General features: G+C 42.6%; 1 protein-coding gene across 1 annotated transcript in view; it reads right to left on the bottom strand.

The window, feature by feature from the left end:
• The window catches only part of IPO13 (importin 13), a gene marked incomplete in the record, with an annotated part of 1,347,960 nt that overhangs the window by 137,243 nt on the left and 1,187,790 nt on the right, over positions 1-22,927 (bottom strand). The window contains 1 exon segment of the mRNA XM_044085442.1: positions 20,135-20,193. Within this exon segment, the coding sequence (XP_043941377.1) occupies positions 20,135-20,193 (59 nt within the window).

The raw sequence follows: 22,927 nt of genomic DNA, 5'->3' as shown, positions 1-22,927 counted from the left end.
GCAGATGAATGGTCTGGTTAAGAGCCACACTGGATACCACCCTTAGGCATAAAAAGGAGGATTGATCCTGAGGGCCACCCTGTCAGGGACAGGAAAGATAATGAAAGGCTCCACTGCCATGAGAGCCTGTAGTTCTGAAATCCTTCTAGCTGAAGTGACTGCTAAGAGAAAGGTCGTCTTCCAAGAAAGAAATTTTATGTCTACAGTGGGAGCTGGTTCAAAAGGAGGTAGGGTGAGTTTTTCCAGCACAAAATTGAGGTCCCATGCAGGAGTTGGAGCTCTCCTGGGAGGTCTCAAATTTTTGGCCCCTCTGAGGTACTGCTTTAGCAGGGGATGAGAAAAGAGAGGAGGCTCTGTGTTGTAATGAGCCGAGATGGCAGAGGCATAGATTTTTATAAAAGAAAAAGATAGGCCCTTGTGAAGAATCTCAGTTAAATATAGCAGAATCTTTGGAATATTGGGCATTGCTGTGTTTATTCCTTGCACTTGGTTCCAGGCACAGAATCTCTTCCACTTATCAGCATAAGATTTTCTAGTACTATGCCTTCTAGCCTCCAAAATGACATCCATCACAGATTTACTGAGGGATGTGACTAGTGAAATTAGTTGATTAGCCATGCTGCAAGATTCAGTGTTTGGAGCTGAGTGTGCAGAATTTGAAAGTTCTGCCGAGACAATAGATGAGGAGTTTGAGGCAAGTACCATGGAGGAAGGTGTGACATATTCCTTAGAAGTGGGTACCAGTGTTGGCGAGGCCAGTCTGGATCAATCAGAATAATTTTTGTTTTTTCCTGTCTGACTTTTAGTAAAATCTTGGAGAGCAGAGGCAGAGGGGGAAAGGCATAGACTGATAGGTTTTTCCAGCTGAAGGATAGAGCATCCACTTTCCAAGCTTTTTTGTGATGAATTCTTGTGCAGAATTTGTCTAACTGGTAGTTTTGGGGTGAGGCAAAAAGATCTATGTCTGGGCTCCCCCATTTTCGTGCCAACATGCTGAAGATTTGCGGATCCATTTTCCATTCGTGTGGGTCCATTAGATTTCTGCTTAGGTCGTCTGTCAGAGTATTTTGCTTTCCTGGCAGGAATTGAGCTTGTAGATGTATTTGGTAAGTCAAGGCTGTGTTCCACAAGGCCATGGCTAGTCTGCAAAGGGGGGTAGGAGTGGGTACCCCCCCCCCTGCTTGTTTATGTACCGCATAACTGTGGTGTTGTCCGTCTTTATCAGTAGTTGTCCTAGATGAAGGAAGTCCTTGAAGACTGTCAGAGCATTCTGTACAGCTAGCATTTCTTTCTGGTTGATATGTAGGTGCATCTGAGTTGGGCTCCATTCGCCCTGACTGCATCTCCCTGCCAGATGGGCCCCCCCAAGCATAGTCTGATGCGTCTGTAGTCAGGGTTTGGGTGGCAGGAGGTAGAGTGAATGACAGTCCCTTGTTTTGGTGACAGGCTTCTGCCCACCAAAGGAACTCCTGTTGCAGGCAAGGAATGAGAGGAATCATTGTTTCCAGGCTGTGACAATGTTGACTCCGTAAGCTTTGTAGGTACAATTGAAGTTTCCTCATATGCAGTTTTGCATATGGAATTAGTAGAATGCAGGATGCCATGAACCCCAAAGCCTGCAGAATTTGTCTTGCAGATAGCTGGGTTTTTGTGGCCACTTGTTTGAAGTATGTTATCAATTGAACTTGTTTGTCTGACGTGAGGGTAAGCCATCTGGGCAGTTGTATTCAAGCTTCAACCCAGGAATGTAATTATTTGAGAGGGTACCAGTTGTGATTTCTTTTCGTTTACGGTGTACCCTAGGCATGTTAGAAGCCTTTTTACAAACGCCAGATGTTGTAGAAGTGTGTCCTTGTCCTCTGCCTGAATTAGACAATTGTCCAGATAGGGATAAATTTGAAAGTTTCTTTGTCTGCAAAATGCAATCACTGGTGCAAGGCACTTTGTGAAGACCCTGGGTGCAGTAGATAAGCCAAAGGGCAGTGCAGAGAACTGGTAATGCAAATAGCCTGCTTTGAAGCGGAGGTATCTTCTGCAAGATTCCCTGATTGGGATATGCAGGTAAGCTTCTTTTAAGTCTAGAGTTACCAACCAGGCATTCTTGCCTAGCATAGGCAGTAGCTGTTGTAGAGTCAGCATCTTGAATTTTGGAATGTCCAGGAAAGTATTTAGAATGGATAAGTCCAGAATTGGACGCCATGATTTGTCTTTTCTAGGTACCAGGAAAAGTCTTGAATAAAAAAGCCTTGTCCTTTTTCTTTTTCTGGTACTGGCTGAATAGCCCCCATATCCATGAGGGACATGACTTGCTTCTGGGCCTCTGTCCACTGATTTGAAGGCAGATCTGGCCATCCGTTTGAAGTTGGCAACGTGTGGAAAAGAAATCTGTACCCCTGGGATACTATATTTAAAACCCATTTGTCCTGGGTAATTAGATGCCAAATTTGAGCATGAAGTGCTAGTTTCCCCCCCAATGGGGCTGCCAAAAGATAAGTGCTTGGAAATGGCAGAGGAAAGTCATTGAGACTGTTTACCGTAGGGTAGTGCTTTGCTACTTCCTGATTTGGAGGTGGAGGCACCCCATTGTTTTGTCCTGTAAGATCCTTGTGACTGAAACCTGGAGCCTTTGGAGTGTCTGGTTTTGACCAGAGTGGCTCTGTTGGGTACTGGAAAGGACCAGTTCTTAGTAGGCCAATGCCTACTGAACCTGGGTGGCTGCACTTGCAAGAAATCTTTTACAGTTTGCATAGATTTAGCTTTCTCTTCCATCTTTTTCAAAACTTCTGCCTTATTACCAAACAGACTGCCCTGTTGTAAAGGAGCATCCAGCAATTTAGCTTTAACATGATCAGGCAGATTTTGCTCCTTGAGCCAAGCATGCCTTCTTATCACAGATCCAGTTACAGCGGCCCTGCAGGAGGCCTCCAAGGAATCAAAACCACATTGCAAAGTATGCTTTCCAACTTGCTCAGCTGAATGCAATAAATCCTGTAACTCTTATTTTCCACACAATCAAAAATCAACATAATTTTCTGTTTCAGTAAGCCCATGACATGCTTTTGATATTTAAGCATATGAAATTGACAGTTTATAGGCCTGATTGCCAGGGTTGCAGACGTATAAACCTTCTTACCCCATCTATCCAGCGCCCTGGAGTCTCTATCAGAAGGGTTAGGATTTTTAGCAGTGGAAGCCTTAACACCCTTGTGACCCTTAGAAATTGTTTCAGGGTCAGCAGTAGGACTTTTGAAAAGAAACTTGTGGGAGTCAGGAACCCTGTAATATCTGTCTGGCTTACTAGGAGCCGGAGGCAGGGAATCAGGAGCCATGCTAGATTCTGAGAAAACATCATCAACAATGTCTAAAACAGGAGGTATAGCCAAAGGCCTATGCGGAGGAAGAAAATCCCTAAGCCTCTTTTTGATTCTGAAAAATCCTGACTCTCCCAATGAAAATGTTCCCTTAAGGTATGCAAAGTGTCACCAAAAGAAAAATCCTCAGGAGGAGAAGCAGAAGGGATGGACTCTTCTGCATCAGAGTTCTCATAAGGGGGAATAGAAAATTCCTGATCAGAAGAATTGCAAACCTGATCTGAAGATTCATAATCAGTGCCTTGCCTAGGCCTCTTAGCAGGAGGGGGTTGGGAACCCCTGATCAAGGTAATTAAATCCTCAGCAATGATCATTTGTTTTTTTTAGGCATAGGGGCCTGAGCACGTGGCTCACGTGTCGGTTTTTTAGACATAGAAGTTGGTTTTGGCCTTGTTTTTGATGAAGGCGTCGGTTTAATATACAAATCTTTAGGTCTGAAAACACCCTCAGAAGCCGGTGCCTGCTTAGCAGCTCTGGACCCATCCAAGGGAGAGACATCCGCGGGTTCAATACTTGGAGAATCTCGTAGCATACCGGACTCCAAATAGGTCTCGGTAGAGGCCTGCGACTCAAACGTAGTGGGCATCAGGGGCTGCAAAAGCGCCTCACTGAGTACCGGCAAACCGGCAACTGGCTTAGGAGAAACTTCATCGGTTTTGAACCTCGATGGTCTGTCTGTCTTTTTCTTTGCATTTTTTGTGAATTCCGGTAGTCAGATTGCTAACCTAAGACATTTCAGGATAGTTAAATCTTGAACCAAAATACTTAGAAACAAAAATATACCGACACTTAATAGTGCGTTGGTTAAATTTAGCACAAAACCGACAGCAAGGCACACTGTGGTCAGGGCCTAGGCAAGGACTACAGTACAAATAAAAATCCTTATGAGGCATTTGCTTCCCACAAGTAATACAATTATTAACTTTTACTGACATCAGTAAGGAGCAAAAAAAGATTCTCCAACGGGGTACTTAGCTTTAGTTTGAAGACTTCGGTTCTGAAACTCGAAAACGAAAATTTCAGGAGTCGGCCGACCAGCACTTGCGAACTGCTTCTGCTTCGGGCACCGTGCAGCAAGAAAGACTGATTAAAATGGCATCGGCTGCATGTTTTATACCCCTGACATCATGGAAGAGGAGACAGCAACCGACGCAGGACCCAAGACTTTGTTATTCAGGCCGACTGAGGGCAACCTACCAGTAGATTACCCCAAATGTAATGACTGCAACCGTGAAACACGAAGAAAATCATCTGATAGTGCATGTTACCTGCTTTGAAGTGTAGGTATCTTCTGCAAGATTCCCTGATTGTGATGTGCAGGTATGCTTCCTTTAAATTGAGTGCTGCCAACCAGGCATCTTTGCCTAGCATAGGAAGCAACTGGTGAAGAGTCAGCATCTTGAATTTTTGAATCACCAAAAAGGTGTTTAGAGTAGAGAGATTCGGGATAGGATACCATGAATTGTCTTTTCTGGGCACCAGGAAAAGTCTTGAGTAGAAACCTTGTCCCTTTCCCTCTTCTGGTACAGTATGAATAACCTTTATGCTTAAAAGAGAGAGTACATGCTTTTGAGCCTCTGCCCACTGAGTTGGGGGTAGATCTGGCCAACCGTTTGGTGTTGGTAATGTGTGGAAGTGAAATCTGTATCCTTGGGACACTATATTTAAAACCCATTTGTCTTGGGTAATGAGCTCCCAGTTTTTTGCATGTAGGGCAATCTTTACCCTCAAAGGGGCAGTCAGTTGAGAAGTGCTTGGAAGTTTTAAAGTCATTGAGACAGTTTACCATAGGGGGGGGATTTACTACTCCCAGATTTGGAAGAGGGGCCCCCCACTGCTTAGTCTTGTGCATACCCTGGGACTGAAGCCTGGGTGTTCTGCTGGATCTGGGCTTGGACTGAGAAGGCCTGGAAGAGGCAGGAAAGGGCCAATTCTTAGAAGGCCGATGCCTACTAAATCTTGGAGGTTGTACTTGTAAGAAATCTTTAACAGTTTGCATGGATTTAGCTTTTTCCTCCATCTTTTTAAGAACTTCTTCTGCCTTGTTGCCAAACAGGTGGTCCTGATTTAAGGGAGCATCGAGCAATTTAGCTTTAACATGATCTGGCAAGGATTGCTCCTTAAGCCAAGCATGCCTTCTAAGTACAGACCCAGTGACAGCAGCCATGCAAGATGCCTCTAGTGAATCAAAACCACATTGCAAAGTATGTTTTCCAACTTGTCCAGCAGAATTTATTAAATCCTGTAAATCCTTATTTTCAGCACAATCAGGAATCAACATAATTTTCTGTTTAAGCAATCCAATAATATGCTGCTGATACTTTAACATATGAAACTGGCAGTTTAAGGCCCTAATGGCCAAAGTTGCAGAAGTGTATACCTTCTTACCCCATCTATCCAGTGCCCTGGAGTCTCTATCAGAGGGGGTAGGATTTTTGGCAGTAGTAGCTTTAATGCCCTTGGGACCCTGTGAAATGGTCTCAAGATCCACAGTAGGATTTTTGAAAAGGAACTTGCGAGAGTCAGGAACCTTGTAATATCTATCAGGCTTTCTGGGAGCAGGTAAAGAGTCAGGGGTCAAGCTAGATTCTGAAAAGGCATCATTAACAATGCCTAGTGCAGGAGGAATAGCTAAAGGCCTGTGCTGGGGCAAGAGTAAGAAATCCCCAAGCCTCTTTTTAGAAACAGAGAAATCCTAACTTTCCCAATGAAAATGCTCCCTAAGAGTATGCAAGGTTTCACCAAAAGAGAAATCCTCCGGTGGGGGGAGCAGTGAGAATAGAGTCCTCAGCATCAGAATCCTCATAGGTAGATACGGGTAAATCCTGGTCATCAGAGGAAAAAGAAATTTTAAAATCCTGGGTCAGAAGGACCATAAGCAAACTCAGTCCTAGGTCTCTTAGAGGGGGAAGGTTGTCATCCCTGGATTAAAGTAATAAGGTCTTCAGCCATTCTTATTTGTTTTTTAGGCATGGAGGCCTGACCATGCAGTCTGGGCGTCAGTTTTCTAGTCATGGTTCGATTTTTAGGCCTTGAAGAAGAAGATGGCATCTGTTTAATATGCAAGTCAGTAGGCCTGAATACACCCTCAGAAGCCGGTGCCTGCACAGCGGCTCCGGACCCATCCAATGTAGAGACATCTGCAGGTTCCACAACTGAAGCATCTCGCGGCATGCCGGACTTTGAATGGGTCTCAGTAGAGGCCTGCAAATCTGAAGTAGCGGGTATCAGGGGCTGCGAAAAAGCCTCACTGAGTACCAGTGAACTGGTGTCTGGCTTAGGAGAAGTGTCATTGGCAGCTTTGGACCTAGGCGGCCTGTCTCGGTCTTTATCTTTGCGTTTTTTCAGAATGTCAGTATTCAGATGGTTTACTGAAGACATAGCTGGATAATTGAACACAGCACCAAAATATTTAGAAGCGAAAAAATACAGACAACGGATAGTTTGTGGTTTAAATAAGGCACAAAACCAACAGTGAGGTACGTCATGGTCAGGGCCTAGGCAAGGAATACAGTACGAATGAAATTCTTTATGAGGTATTTGCCACAAGAAATACAGTTATTTAATTTTACTGACATCTGTTTAGAGCAAGAAAAAGTTTCCCCAATGGGGTACTTAGCTTTTAGTTGAAGACTTCGGTTCTGAAACTCGAAAATGAAAATTTCAGGAGTCGGCTGACCGGCACTTGCAAACTGCTTCGGGCACCGCATGGCAAGAAAGACTGATGTAATGGTGTCGGCTGCATGTTTTATACCCCTGATGACCTGACATCATGGAAGAAGAGACAGCAACCGATGCAGGACCCAAGACTTTGTTAATCAGGCAGACTGAGGGCTACTGCAAGCAATTAACTCAAATGTGATGACTGTAACAGTGAAACACGAAGAACATCCCAAGAATCCTGAGTAATCTGAAGCCACACAGAAATATAGAGAGAGAAATGTGAAGAGAAAGAGGTACGTGGTTGGGAAGAGACGGATAATTAGACAGCACTTGGTTTATCTGGAAAGGAAGACTTCTGAGTCTCTGAAGTCTGAGTAGCCTTAGCAGGATGAGCTCATTTGCCACTCTATTCGCCCTTAGGAGGAGGGTGAGACTGCGTGTGAACAAAGGGAGGCTTATTGGGGTAGTTTCTTTGAAATTTAGGCAAAGGAGAGACAAACATGTTTGAGTTCCTGTAAGGCTTTCCCCTTATTCTGAACAGACAAACCAGCAGATGATTCCCCAGACAAGTGTTTATTAGCAGAAGGGGCATCCATCAACTTAGCCCTGATATCATCAGGCAGTGGTTGAAGTTGAAGCCAAGAATACCTCATCACCGAACCAAAAGCAGCAGCCCTAGAAGGGGCATCTGCTGCATCATAACTATACTTGATGGAATGAAGAACCACCTGGGAGGCAGTCCTTAACAGGAAAAGAGCAGAACGTTTACCCTCAGAGTCTGGCAGATCAGAAATAACCCAACAAGCCTGGGAAAGGAGAGCCAGCACATACCTGGACACATGGGTCTGATAATTAATAACCTTAAAAGGCAAGGTAGCAGAGGTATAAACCTTCTTATGTAGTTTTTCCACAGTTCAGTTATTTTTAACAGATGGTAGTAACTTGGGCAAAGGAAACAAAGGAGAGGGCTTTGTCAGAGGCTACAGACACCACTGAGGGGTCAGCAGCAGGAAATTTGTACAAAAGTTACAGTCCTTAGGCACTCTACAAAACCAGGTTTCTTGGGTGCAGGGGGCAGAGATTCAGGAGATTTACAGGCACTGGAAAATGCATTCAACAAAACAGCCATAACAGGAAAAATAGCAGAAGGTTTCAGAGATTCCATATGAAAAAACTCATAGTACCTCTTATGGATTTTAGAAACCTGAGCACAATCCCATTTAAAAACTCCATCATCCTGAAGATTGTGTCCCCAAAAGAAATTTCTTTGAAGGGAGTTATCAGGACTGTTAGATTCCTCTTCCTCTAACTCACAGTCCAAAGGGCAAGGAATTTGGGAAGAGTAAGCAAGGAATTCCTTAGCAGAACCCAACTCCGCCTTACAGGAATCCTGTTCCCTGCACCTTTTAAGGGGAGTAGAGGACCAAGGTGGAGATGGAACAGAAACCCCCTGAGGAGGTTTAATGCCATCAAAGCATTAAACAAACCCTGAATGAAGACCTGTCACTCACTCTGTGGATCATTAGGAGCAGGTGAGATATGTTTAGTTTTTTGTTTTTTATTTAATGGGACATCTGCCCTGTAAAACCTAAGAACACTGACCCAGAATGGCATTCAATAACAGTATTTGGGGCTTCTACCCTGCCTAAAATCTGAGGAACAGTCCTAGGCCCCTTGGAAATAACCAACAGTGGTTCCTCCTGACAGTCCAAAATGGATGTCTGCAAAGCCTCATTGGACATGCTGAAAGCTGGATCCCTGCCGGGTAACAGTAGGCTTTTTATACTGGCCAGACGTCAGGCTACCTGAGGCAGGGAACCGCAGAGGTTACGAATACTGAAACCAGTGAATGGAAGGACATCCCAGTGGTACGCCATTAGTGACTAGTCTTTTGCTAGAGGTGAAGTCACCCACTTTGACAGTATATGTCCTGTCAGTGAGCCAGTTGGCTGCCCATCTGGTAATGTAGGGCTTAATTCTCAATTGGGAGAGTTTCTCTATAATACCAGAGTGGAGACTGTGTCAAATGCCTTGGCTAGGTCAAGATAGGCAGCATGCACTGTCTTTCCCTCGTCCAGAGCCTTGGTGACTTTCTCAAGGAAGTCAACCATGAACAGGCATGATAGACCTTTAACACATCCAAACTGGGTTGGGTCCAGAGTGTAGAGATTACCTATGTCCTTGTTAATAAGGTCCATGATGATTCTTTTCATGGCCTTACAGATGAGGCTAGTCAAGCTTATGGGAGTATAATTCCTATGGTTGGTTGATGGTCCCCCTTTGTGGAGAGGGATTACCGTTGTTGTCCTGCATTCCGCTGGAACATAGCCAGTCATAACAAAACAACATGATAAAAGAAAATTTGTCACGAGTAAACAGACAATTCATACTATAAAAAACTAGAAAGTTAAGCATTGAATAAAAACCTTTAGAGTTCTGTATGTAAATAATTCAGTGAATGCATTTTTCAAGCCATTCTTTGGTTCCTCACTGTTAAACAGGAAGGATGCAGTGTCAGTCTGCTTGATGGAACTGAGTACACACTACTGCGACTGGGACCATTCCTAAAATAAGATCTGTTAGTAAATTCTTATGTTCTTAATCCATTATCACCATTCTATCTTTCTATGCAAGTAGAAAGTTAAGTTCTGGTTTCTGTACTTTTTGAAATGTTTTGAAATGTAGTTCTCCCTCATTATTAATATTTCCTTTTTTATGTTATCACTGCTTACTTTTATTTTCTCATGGTTTGAGTATGGTTTCATAATTTTAGGTGTGCATTTTTCTTACACAAGGAATGCTACTATGGAACTTCACTCTTTTTGTCTATTAGCCAATACAAGTCTATTTTATACTTAGACATATATAAACATACAGAAAACTAGGATCCTTACAAAGAGCAAAGCAACACCTTACAGTATCCACAAGATCTGTAGTATCCACTTATCTACTTCCCAACTCTTTTGTATGCATCCCCCATTTTCACAAACAATAAAGTTGTGTAAAATCTTATAACAGTATATGTCCTTCTCTTCACTGTTGCAGTATTCTTCACAGTAGGGATCTTCTGCCAAGGATAGCCTAACTTTCGGCCAGTATACCAAAGCTGTTAGATCTTGCATGCGCAGAATGTCACACATATGCTCACCATACAGGATATAGGGCATAAAGGTGACATACAGGCATAGTTATGCAGAACTGAATTGCCCCAGAAGAGAGGTCTCCAGAGGACAAAAAAAAAAAAAAAAAAACACGCACATCCAGGAGGAGAAAAATGCAGATGGAAAAGGGGGACCCTCAGCCAGGAGGGGAACCAAAGTAAAATCCAAAGAAAAAAAGGGAGATGGAGAGGGGCTGTGAATACTGCAAAACTGAAGAGAAGGACATCTACTACTGTACGGTGTCCTTCTATATTACTGTTGCAGCATTCTTCACATTAGGGAGAGTACAAAAGCTCAAGGAAAGACTGGGAGGTGGAAGGCTGGGAAGAACCCTCAACAAACTCCTGTAGAATGCCTTGAGCAAAACCTCCTCTAGTCCTAGAAACCATATCCAATTTATAATGCTTAGTAAAAGTATGTACTGAAAAACAAATAAGCAGATTCAAGGGTGGAACTGGTATCCAACCTCTTGAAGAAAGCACCAGAAGAAGCAACAACCCTAGTGGAGTGAGCTCTTAGGGAAGTAGACAGATATTTGCCATGAAAAGAATAACAAAAAGAAATGGCCTTTGAAATCCAGGAGGAGATGGTTTGCTTAGAAACAGCCAAACCCAATGCCTTGGGATGAAAAGAATCAAAAAGTTGCTCAGATTTACGAATGACCTTAGTTTTATCCAAATAATCTCAGAATTGTTTGTGCAAATCCAAAGTATGTAAGTCCCTCTCACTAGCAGACTGAGGGGATGGAAAAAGGGAGGGAGTTAAACTGACTTAAGGACAACGCATTGATTACACAGAGCATAAAAGAAGGATTAGTATGAAGGGGCACCCTGTCCCTGTAAAAACCAAAAAAGGAGGGATGGCAATAAGGACCTGAAGCTCAGAAACCCACTAAGAAGTAAGAGCAAGTAACATGACAGTCTTCCAGATGCAATGTTGCAGAGAACCTGAACCTGCAGGTTCAAAAGGAGCCTGGGTCAATTTTCTCAAACAAAATTAAGGTCTCACAGAGGAGCAACAGGCTTCCTTGGGAGGCCTAAGATGCAAGACGCCTTTAAGAAACTGTTTGACCTCAATGTGAGAAGACAAAGAAGAAATCAAGGGCAGAAAAGCAGAAACAGTTGACAAATTGGCCTTTACAGAAGGACAGCCCAAGCCAGAAAAGAGGTGCCTAAAAGGAATCAAAACACTATCACTCAGTGTCAGTTGAAGAGTGGATAAGTGAGGATGGATGAGCCGCTCCTTGTCCTGTGTGAGGAGATCCAACCAGCGAGATAACTTGTGAAGATCGTTCTCTACCAGGGATAATGAGTGCTGTCTTGGCCAAAAGGAAGTCACTAACAAGATGAATCTTTTGCAGGACTCTTGGAAGTAGAGGGCGTGGACGGAATGCATAGAGAAACATCATCTTCCAAAGAAAAGAAAGGGCGTCCATCTTCCACAACAGATGTCATGGCACTCTGGAACAGAAAAGAGGGAGATGACTGTTCAGAGGGGAGGCAAAAAGATCTACCTGGGGAATATCCCATACCCCACCAATGGACTATGTCCAGAAACACACTTCTGTGAAGCATCCATTCGTGAGCCTGTATTTTGGACATATTCAAGGTGTCTGCCACTAAATATTTCTCCGACGAAATATAGAATACCTGAAGAGTTAAATGATAGCTGAAAGACAGATCCCAAGCCTGAAGAGCCAACCTGCAGAAAAGGTAAGATTCTGTACCCCTCTGCTTGTTAACATACCACATCACTGTGGTATTGTCCATGTAAACCTTCAGAGGGCCTTGAGAGAGCATGGGGTGAAAAGCCAGAACTGAAGCAGTTACCTCTTTGATGTTAATATGGTCTGGCCTCTGATAGAGGGAGGCAAAGACCTTGGACTTTCCAGATGACCACACTCCACCCAGTGTCTGAAGCATCTGTGAATAGTTGAGAAGAAACCAAAGGCTAAGAGGTCAGGCTTGAGTTGAGGGGAAACTTGCTGAATCCACCATTCGAATTCCCACTTTAGACAAGGAAGGAGAGGCACACTGAAATCTAGAAGGTGGCAATGCTGAAGCCAAACTGACTTAAGGTAGCACTAAAGTTTCAACATGTGAGTTCTGGCAAGAGGAAGCACTGGAGTACAGGAGGCCATGAATCCCAGGGCTTGAAGAAAATTTCTGGCTGAAATACCAGGTCAAAGAAGAAGAGACCAAAAGAAAGATGTCAAGGACAGAACTTTTGGAGGGGGAAGAGAGGCAAACATTGGTACTGCCTGAATCCTGGAACCCAGATACATATGATCCTGAGAGGGAGTCAGGATAGATGCAACTCAGATACATATTATCCTGACAGGGAGTCAGGATAGATGCAACCCAGATACATATGATCCTGACAGGGAGTCAGGATAGACACAACCCAGATATGTATGATCCTGACAGGGAATCAGGACAGAATTTTGAAAGCTGATATTGAACCCCAGGACTTTGGAGGAGAAATACGGTGAACTTCAGATCCTGTAACAGGCAAATGGAAGAAAATGTGTCTGAAGCAACAGGTCATCTAGATAAGGCAAAATCTGCATGCCTTGGAGCCTTCAAAAGGTAGTTACAGGAACTAGGCATTTTTTTGAATATACTTGGGGCAGTAGAAAGGCCAAATGGCAAAGCAAAGCAAAGAACTTAAAATGAGAGGAAGAAACAGAGAAATATAAAAGCTTCCTGAAAACAGGGTGAATAGGAATATGAAGGTAAGCATCCTTCAAATCCAGGGACACTAGGAAAAGCTTGGGGTAAAATGAGAGGAAACAGGGTTTGAACAGTAAGCATCCAAAAGGAAGGAACCTTGAGAAAGGTGTTGAGCAAGGAGAGATCCAGAATAGGTCTCCAAGTACCCTCCTTTCGAGGGACCAAGAGCATCATGGAGTAAAAACCCTTTCCTACCTGAGAAGGAGAGACAAGTTGAATAGTTCCCCAGTCCAAAAGGGACCCAATAAATGCCAAGAAATGGGGAAGTTGCTTTTGGTTCATAGATTAATACTAGGCTAACTGCCTTTGTGGCCCGTTTTAAGCCTAAACAATTATCCCATGTGAGAATCAAACCCTGCACCTTGTGTCTGTAATGTAAACAACTTAACCATTATGTCAACCTCCCAGCTATTAAAACATGTTGGACTCGTAGGTTCATAGATTAGTACAACAGTAATTGCCCCTGTGGGTCATTTTAAGCCTAGTCAATTACCCCATGTGAGAATCAAACCCTGCACTTTGTCTCTGTAAGGTAAACATTAACCATTTTGCCAACCTCCCACATTTTTTCCCATAAACCTGATCCACCAGCCAAAGTAGAAGCAGTATATACCTTCTTACCAGTTCTCTCCAATGCCCTACTATCTGTATCTGAAGGCACATGGTGATCAACGTTAAGGTTATCAACCTATGTTCCCAAATCTCTCATCACAGGGTTTGAGCTAAGGGGGGTACTGTTAACACTGTAATTTGCAGGTACTTCCCCTTTGCTGAAAGGGATGATAAACTAAACAAAAAAAAAATGCATCAAGTCTGTGGCTTTGGCACCAATCATTTGTCTGTGTAAGCCCTTGTTGGGGATGCGATGACTGCACCCAGTTTGCAGTCATTAGCGAATTTGGTAAGCCACAGGCCATCTGTTTTTACCTGGACTTCCAAGAAATAGATTTCAAACAGTAGGGGGCTACCACAGATCCTAGACATCTAGTGACATATGGGTTAATTCCCAGCTGAGTGAGTTTCTCAGTGATGCCCGAGTAGGGGATTGTGTCAAAAGTCTTGGCAAAGTCAAGATGGTCTGTATGTACTGTTCTGCCTTCATCCAAGGCTTTGGTGACATTCACGAAGTCCACCAGGTTTAATAAGCATGATTTCCCCTTAACAAAGCCAAATTGGGTCGGGTCAAGGGTTTGAAGGTCACCTAGATAAGGCTGGTTAAGCTTATGGGTCTATAGCTGTCAGGGCTGGTTGATGAACCCCCTTTGGGCAAGGGGAATTACTATCGCTGTTTTCCACTCTGCTGGGACAAATCCAGTACTTAAGATTGTGTGGTTGAAGAGTGTCAAATGGTTCCACTAAGTCCTGTTTTAGACCATTTAGTAGGCAGCCTGGGATGTTATCCATTCCCACAGAGGCTGTGTTTTTGGTCATGGAGAGTGTGGTTATGACCTGCTCTTTGGAGATGCTAGGTAGAGGACTGGTGACAAGTATACATTGGGATATGTCTGGTGGGGGGGGGGGGTGAAGTTTGCACCAAATTTGTCTGCTAGCAGGCTGTAAACATCCTCAGGGTCAGTATAAGTGCTGCTGTCCACTACTAGCTCAGCAGAAAGCTGGGCCTTCTCTTTTAGATTTCTGATGTAGCTAAAGAATGTCTTGTGATTATCCTTAGCTAATGATGCTAGTTTAGCTTTGTAATTGGCTTTACAGGACTTTACAAGATATCTAATTTGCTTGTTCAAGCTGTGGAGGGTGTCCTTCTTCTGCTGAGTCAGTTCCCTCATGTTCTTAAACATTAGTTTCTTCTTCTTGTTGTACAACCTACTTATGCTTGATGTGTCCCAGGGTGGCTTGTTTTTTTGTGAGGATATTGTTTTGATCCATTCATTACAGACTAGTCTATACATTTGTACAGGTGTTTATACAGGGCATTTGTGTACATCTCCATATAGATGTCATTGTTGACAGTGGTAGCAGGAGGGTTGAAACTATTTATGCCATTGCTTAGTAGGCTATAGTTTGCTTTGGAGAAAATTTTCATCCTTTTTGCTCTTGGGGGGGGGGGGTCATCAGGTAGGATTGTTACTTTGAACAAGACTAATTTATGATCAAACCTTACTAGGGAGGGAGGGCAGCACACAGGGGTTAGTGCAGAGACCCCCTATGTTGGCGAGTACTAAATCTAGGACATTCGAGCCCCTTGTGGGGGTGCAGACCATCTGTTCCACAGCATTTGTATTAAAGTCGAGGAACCTTAGGGAAAGTGTGTTTGTGCTCATATATGACTCCCAATCTATGACAGGATAGTTGAAATCACCCATGACCAAGGTGTCTGGCTGTATAATCGTGACTCAAGTAGGTCCAGGTAGGCAGAGTGGTTCTCACAGTTCATGGTGGGGGACCTACAGCTAACAATGATATGGAAGGGGGTTTTACCTACAGTTAGTTGGACTTGGAGTAGCTCTATGGGAATCTTACTGTTTGACCAGTCTTGAGGTGTATTTGTCTTTAATGAAGATGGATACACCTCCATTTCTGGTTCTTTCATGCTCGTTTTGAAGTCTAGAGAAGGTTGGGGAATCCCTGAAAAAGGAGGGAAGAGATTTCCTCATCATGGAAGTAGCCCTGACGGTTGACAGAATTCAAGACTCCCAGGTGATGATTTGCCAGTTTGGAAGACAGAGGGAGAGCTGAAGGGACAAGAGAACTTGTCCAAGGGGCAGAGGTTGCAAGAAGTCAAAGAGAAGCAGACTTGGCCGATAAAGGAAGCTTCTGAGCCACAAAAGCCTGAGAAGACTTAGCAGGAGCTTGCCTATCAACCTTCTTGCCTTTAGTGGCCTGACGAGGCTGCCTGCAAACAAAAGCAGATGTAGTAGGATAGTTCCTCTGGAACTTGGAGATAGGGGATACAAAGAAATGTTTAAGATCCAGCAAGGCTTTACCTTTTTCCTGAAGAGAAACATCTCCGCAGCTGCAGTCTCAGAGATTTTTGTTATCCAAAGGAGCATCCAACAATTTGCCCTTAACATCTTCAGGTAAGGACTGCAGACAAAGCCAAGAACAACACCTGATGACAGACCCAAAGGCAGCAGCTCTGGAAGATGCATCAGCAGCATCATAGCTATACCTGATACAGTGATGACTCACCTGAGAGGCAGAACCTAAAACAGACAGAGTGGAAGATTTTGCTTCAGAATCAGGGAGCTCAAAAGTGACCTGACAAGGCTGGGCAATCAAGGCCAGAACATATCTAGTCATGTGGGTCTTATAATTGATGCCTGAAAGGCCAAAGCAGAAACAGTATAAACCTTATCAATTTTCTTCATTGCCCTACTATCTGTATCTGAGGGCAAAAGTTTAAAAGGCTTGTCAGAGGATAACGACACCACAGCAGGATCAGCAGAAGAGCAATTAAATAAGAATTGACAGTCCTGAGGAACCTCATAGAACCTATCAGGTTTCTTAGGAGCAGGAAGCTGAGAATCACGAGACTTACAGCCAGCTATAAAGGTGCCTAACAAAGCAGCCAATACAGGTGGTACTGCAGAAGATTTAGGAGTATCCATCTGAAGCAGCTCATAATACCTTTTCTGGATATCAGACAACTGAGAAGAATCCCACTTGAGGAATTCCATCATTCGAGCTATAGTGTCTCCAAAAGATAATTCCTCAAATGGAGACTCAATACTTACAGACTGTTCTTCATCAGAATCATAAGCTAAAGGCAAAGGCCTCTGGGAAGAGTAAGACAGGGACTCACCATCAGACTGTGAATTTTCATCTGAGGAATAGTTCCCTAGTTTGCTAGGAAGGAGTAGAAGTGCGGGGGTGGGTGGGGGGGAGGTAGGCACAAGATCAAAGAAGAAAAATGACCCCAATAGGGTACTTACCTGGTGGCTATATATACAGCACAGCAAAAGGGCTTTCAGACCAACTAGTGATAAAAAAGTTTTGGGTAACTGCGTCCGTACATCATCTTTGTACCCTACACTCTGTACAGGGATCATGTGTGTGACATAATGCAGATGTAACATTTAAAGGCTTTAGTATACTGGCCGGATGCTGCCTATCCTTGGCAGGAGATCCCTACTTTGAAGAATACTGCAACAATGATATAGAAGGACGTCTTAATAGTACCCTCATATCCACACCCGATGCATGTTATAATAAAGTATCAAAACTTGGCACCTACTCACTTACCAAAATCCATCACTGCACAAAACTAAACTGGCTGGAACTCCCAAACCAGGTAACCTACTCCTAAACTTACTACAGCCCACAAACATAAACCAGATAACTGCCCCTCCCTAAACACACTGCAACCATACAGTAGTAGAACAACACTATGCTCCAATAACAAATTCTTCCTAGCTGTAAGTAAATCAAAAAATCTCTGCTGGTAGCTCACTATACTCATATACTGTGTTGCAAAACTACAAAACTCCATTCCACTACAGCTAAAACTTATAGAAAATGGCAAATGATTGACAGCCTACTAAAACAGCACCTACAACACCCTTGGCTCTACTCCTGCTCTTCACCTGGTTAATATCTACTAAAGTAACTTATTAAGCTAATGTACCTCTAACAAACTATGCCTCACTCTTCCTAACTCATCACATATGAAGCCCATCATGATGACCTTGATACAATTTTACTTTTCTCTCCTACTGTAAACAAACAATACTTCTTATTGTTTTTTTCCCTTTCCTCTCTGAAAATATTTTCTCTCTTTTTCTTACCTCCACTTTGTAACTACAAAACTAAATGCAAATGTAAACAAATACTTTTTCCATTTGTTTTACCTTTTCTTTCTGGACATAGCATTTTTCTAATCAGCTAATTACCATGTGTAATCCAAGACACAATACTATCTACAATGTAAAATAATGTAATACAATGTTTATGTTTTGTGAACACTTGTAACTTACGAATGTAAATGTGGGGGCTTTTCCTCCTGGGCCTCTGCTGAAAAAAAGGGAATTTCTATCCCAGTGCGACTTTCCTGGTCATCAGACAAATAATAAACTAAAAAACATAGGGGTGAAACACAGAAAGCATGCTTGTGTGCCCACTTGTAAGTGCAAATTATTTATAGGTTATTTATGGGTATGAAAAATCTTTTACAACAAGGTTCTTCCAGGTCTCTTCTGTGCTGTAGCCAGGGGCTCCTGACTAAATTATTAAGGCTTTGTAGGTAACTGAGCTTCATGCTGCTCAGGTTGCTTGTAAGACTCCCTGCTCTTCTGAATAAAAAATCTTTTTACCTCCCCTGAGTAAAAAAGCATAACAAGGTTCTTCCAGGTCTCTTCTGTGCTGTAGCCAGGGCTCCTGACTAGCAATTAAGGCAGCTTTGTAGGTCCTGTTAACTTCTGGCACAACATAAAGCACTCTATAAGAATGTTTGCTCTGTCTCCAATAAGCCAGGGATGACTGCAAACATAATAATGCAATAAGAGCCTTGAACCCACAACAATGACATGGCTGGAAAAGAATATGGCCACATTTGACACCAGCATTCCCTACATTTTAAGGTACTCTAGACAGGGCAGGATTAAGAAAGAAAAGCAATTTATTTATTTATTTTTTTTTTTTACAACTGAGCTTCATGCTGCTCAGGTTGCTTGTAAGACTCCCTGCTCTTCTGAATAAGCCAATGATGCAGGAACAAGCTGTAGTTTTCTACTCATCTACTTCCTATGTGAGTGAATGAAAACATTTTTCAATTTTTCTCATCAACATTGTGTTGTGTTACCAAAACCTTGTGGTTTTTGGGGATTTCAGAATTTGGGCTGACGGACAGTGAGTGACTGATTACACAATTATTCTGTATTATGAAAGGGTCTAAGTTTCTTCTGGTGCGACTATTTTGAATACACTTGATATTTGTTATGGAAGTGATAATCACTGACTTGGTGGAATTTGACTCCTGGGCTGAACATGTCCATGTTCAGTTTGATCTAGTGATACCCTTTTTTAGTCCCCTTTTAAAGCAGTCTGAATAAAAGCTCACTCTTGTATTCTTTGACAATTCACTATTTCTTTTCAAAGAACATCTCTGGGAGACCAGATAAGTATGTTGTGGACCTGCTGGCCCAATCTAATGAATGTCCTGTCCCAAAAAGGATCACAAGAGACGGGGCTTATTCTAAGCTCTGATCTCTTCTATAGAAAGGATGAAGGTTGGAAAAAAGCCAGAGGCATGCTGGTCTTTATACTGAGAGAAGTGATCTGGCTGAACATTATGCTCATTACCGATATGACATCTCCAAAAAGGCAGATTTTCTATTAAGGAAATGCCAGCAGCAGTAAAGTGACAAGGTGTGTATCCTGGCCTATCTTACCACCTACATAGTCTTTAAAAGTCACAAAAGTATGAGCCGGCTGTTCATTTTTTGCTAACAAGGCTGCCACTGTAAGTGGCACTAACAATTCCATAGTCAGTTCCATCAGTAGGAATGAAGAATAGTTCTTGCTCCTGAATGTAGTTTCAGATTCCCACTTATTGCTAGATCATGTCTGTGACTTCAGGTGAATGCCCTTCAACATAAGAACTTGACTCTTGTCTCTCCAGAATGGTTTGAGTCTGAGTGAATGTTCTAGATCTGGTCATTTACAGTATTATGCATTTTATTTTTTAGAGGCAGAGAATGCTTCCACTACTTTAAAATAAAACCTTGGTTATACTGACCATCAAAAAATATTTCTGGACCCTAACAATCCTGATAACTTGTACCTTATATCTAATTTCACATACTCAGGCAGTTACTGAGAAGGTTGTTTATGAACAGCGTGAATCTTGCATACACTTCAATGGCTCATGGCTTTGTTCCAGTCCAATTTTTACATTTACCACTGCACTTAGGCTGCTCTTCGCTCATAATAGCAGTTAATGAACTTCTCATGGCTGGAGGTGAAAACTTTTACTCTAGTCTGGTTCTGTACGACCTCTCTGTAGTACTTTGACACTGTGGACCATTATAACTTCATCCAGCATTTTCGCCCATATTGAGGTCTCTCCTTTACTGTTCCACACCAGTTTGCTTAACCATCCCTTAATACATCCATTAATCTTTCCTAAGAATAGCGTGCTGGTGAGGATACATTTCTATGCTACACAGTAGAACCTTTAGCAAGTTTTTAGTAAATTCAGCCCAAAAAACAAAAAACAAAAAAATCCCCCACATCCACAACCATTACTACTTACAAAAAACATACAGCACGCTTTCACTGTTGGGGCCTCAGGGAACTTTAATGAAAGGATACCTAAATGGACAGGAAAAAAAATTACATTTGTTAATATATTATATTTATATATTTTTTTAATTTTCTAAATCCACCTTAACTTCAGCAGAATTCTTAAGATATAATTTAGTTTATAGTTACACTTACCACAATTCATTTGTAGATTTATCATTCTCATTTTTAACTCTTAAATATCAACCTCAGCTTGGAGAGAGACACCCACCCACCACAAACAGTCTGTAAAATACATCAATAAAAGTCTCACCTTTACCTTAAGAAACCATAAGCTCAAAAAAAAGTGATCTAATACATTTAACACTTTACATAGACTGCACAATGAACACAGTAAATAACACATGGAGAGTCGCAGGAGAATTCATAAGAAAATTAGTGGCAACAAAATTAACTTCTTAGATTTTTAAGATAGCTTGCCTTTTGAATCTTGTGCCATTCTTTGAAGGCTAATATAAGCACTTTCTAAAGGACTAAGAATGCAAGGACAGTTGTCACATGTTCGAGCAGATCACAGTTGTAGTACTAATTCTTGGGTCTTGCTGCCATACAGAAGCCCGCGTCTAGCCTTATTTCCAGAGTCTTTGGATTATTCCTAGCTGATGGATGCCCAAGGACTGACATCTGAAAGTCAGGGTACAGTACCATCTTCAGGTCCTTCTAGACTGTGTTCAGCAGTCTGATGCCTAAGGGCAACACAATCCTTCCTGATGTCAGAGCTTAGCTAGAGATGAGGGAAGACTCTAATCATGGAATAAGAGAAGAGGAGAGGGGCTGATGATGGATAACAGCTACATGCCACAGGGGGAAAAAAAAAACAGATGGAGAGGCAGGATGAAGAGGCCGCCAGCAGACAGAAGAGTGGGAAGGTGAAAGCTTGTACTGCAACATTGATCTACTCGAACATCTACAACTATGGTAAGTGTAACACAACTGCACTGTGTTCTTCATAGTTGATGCTGCAGCACAGATTCTTGGGAGGACTCCCAAAGCTACAGGTTGGGGGTAGGCTGGCTGGTGTCCCTCGAGAAAGCAGGTTCTGTAGGAATAGTAGAAAAACCTACCCTAGTCCTGGAGGCAGTACCTAAATGGCAATGTTTAGTAAGGGTGTGGACAAAGGTCCATGTTGCAGCTTCCAGAATAGCCTGGGTAGGACACCTTTAAGGAAGGCAGTGGTGGCTGCCCTGTATCTAGTGGAGTGAGCCCTGACTTAAGATGGTAATGGCTTACCATGATGAGCATAACAGAAAGCAATGCAGTTGGCTATCCAGTTAGGAAAACTCTGTTTGAACACAGGTCTGCCTGCTTTCCTTTCTGCAAAGGCCACTAGCAGCTGTCCTACTCCATTAGGGAACTTTGTTCTATTAAGGTAATACTTAATCTGTCAGTGTACATCCAGGAATGTAGGATTTGTTCAGCTTTATTCTGTGGTTTGGAAATAACACTTGCAAGTGAATAGCTTGATTCAAAGGGAATTTCTATACTAACTTGGGCATAAAAGAGGGGTTAGTTCTAATTGTTACCCTGTCCCTTTTAAATAGAAAGGAAATGATCTTTGCACATCAGGGCTTGTATCTCTGAGATGCGCCTGGCTGAGGTAATAGCTATCAGCAGGGTGACCTTACTTGTGAGAATCTTTAAAGGAGCAGAAGCTGCTGGATCAAAAGGTGGCAAGGTAAGCTTTTCTAGTACACAGTTTAAATCATATGCAGGACAGGGTTTCTCTTGGGAGACTTTAGATGAGTGACCACTTTAAGAATGGTTCTAGGTGGAAATGAGAATGGATGGGGGGCAGGTAAGACAAGCAGAAATGGTAGAACCATGCGCCTTAATAACATAATAAGAAAGGCCCTGGGAAAATAATCCAGAAAGATATTCCAACATGAGATTTATGTCCACATGTGGAGGATGAATGCTTTTGTTCTGGCACCAAAAAGAAAACCTCTCCCATTTGGATAATTATGATTTTCTGGTAGTCATCGTTTTTTTTTGCCTCTTTCATCTTGGAGACAAACACATTAGAACTCCCTCTGAATCAAGCTATTCACCTGCAACTGTTCTTTCCAAACCACAGAATAAAGCTGAACAAATCCTACATTCCTGGATGTACACTGACAGATTAGGTATTACCTTTAACAGAACAAAGTTCCCTAATTGAGTAGGACAGCTGCTAGTGGTCTTTGTAGAGGGCAAAGTAGGCAGACCTGTGGTCAGGTCTGAAATAATGACAGACCCCTTTAGCTGGGTGAGATGATCCATCACTGGTAGAAAAATGTAATGTCACCCTTTGAGGACAGACAAGAGCAGGGAGAAAGTACAGTTATGCACACTTACCATAAATACAGATGTCTGAGTGTATTCACTGTTGCAGGCATCACCTGTCGGTTATCCCTGCTGTGGTATCCCTCGGCCGCCCCGAATACCAGAGTCAATGTTTTTCTGTGTTGGCTGCTGTCGCTTGCTGCCTGATATCAGGTCATCAGTGCTATAAAGGAAGGCAGCCAACACCATTATATCAGTTGTTGTTCCTCTTCAAAATCTGAATAATCAGACTCCTCAGAATCCTCTTCTCATCAAAAATATCATAATAAATAAATAAATATATATATATATAAATAAAAAGATTTTTCTGTGGAGCTGCCATTCGTGAGAATCCAGTAAGTTTCTGCTTAAGTGGTCTGCCAGGGTGTTGTTGATCCCTGCTGGTACTGGGCTATCAGGTGTAGTCCCATGGAAGAGGCTC

This window comes from Protopterus annectens, chromosome 10.part0, assembly GCF_019279795.1.
Source record: "Protopterus annectens isolate FY-2018-M chromosome 10.part0, PAN1.0, whole genome shotgun sequence".
In the NCBI taxonomy this organism is placed as follows: domain Eukaryota; kingdom Metazoa; phylum Chordata; order Ceratodontiformes; family Protopteridae; genus Protopterus; species Protopterus annectens.
The sequence above is the reverse complement of the archived record's forward strand: the minus strand, read 5'-3'. Positions and strand labels throughout refer to the sequence as shown.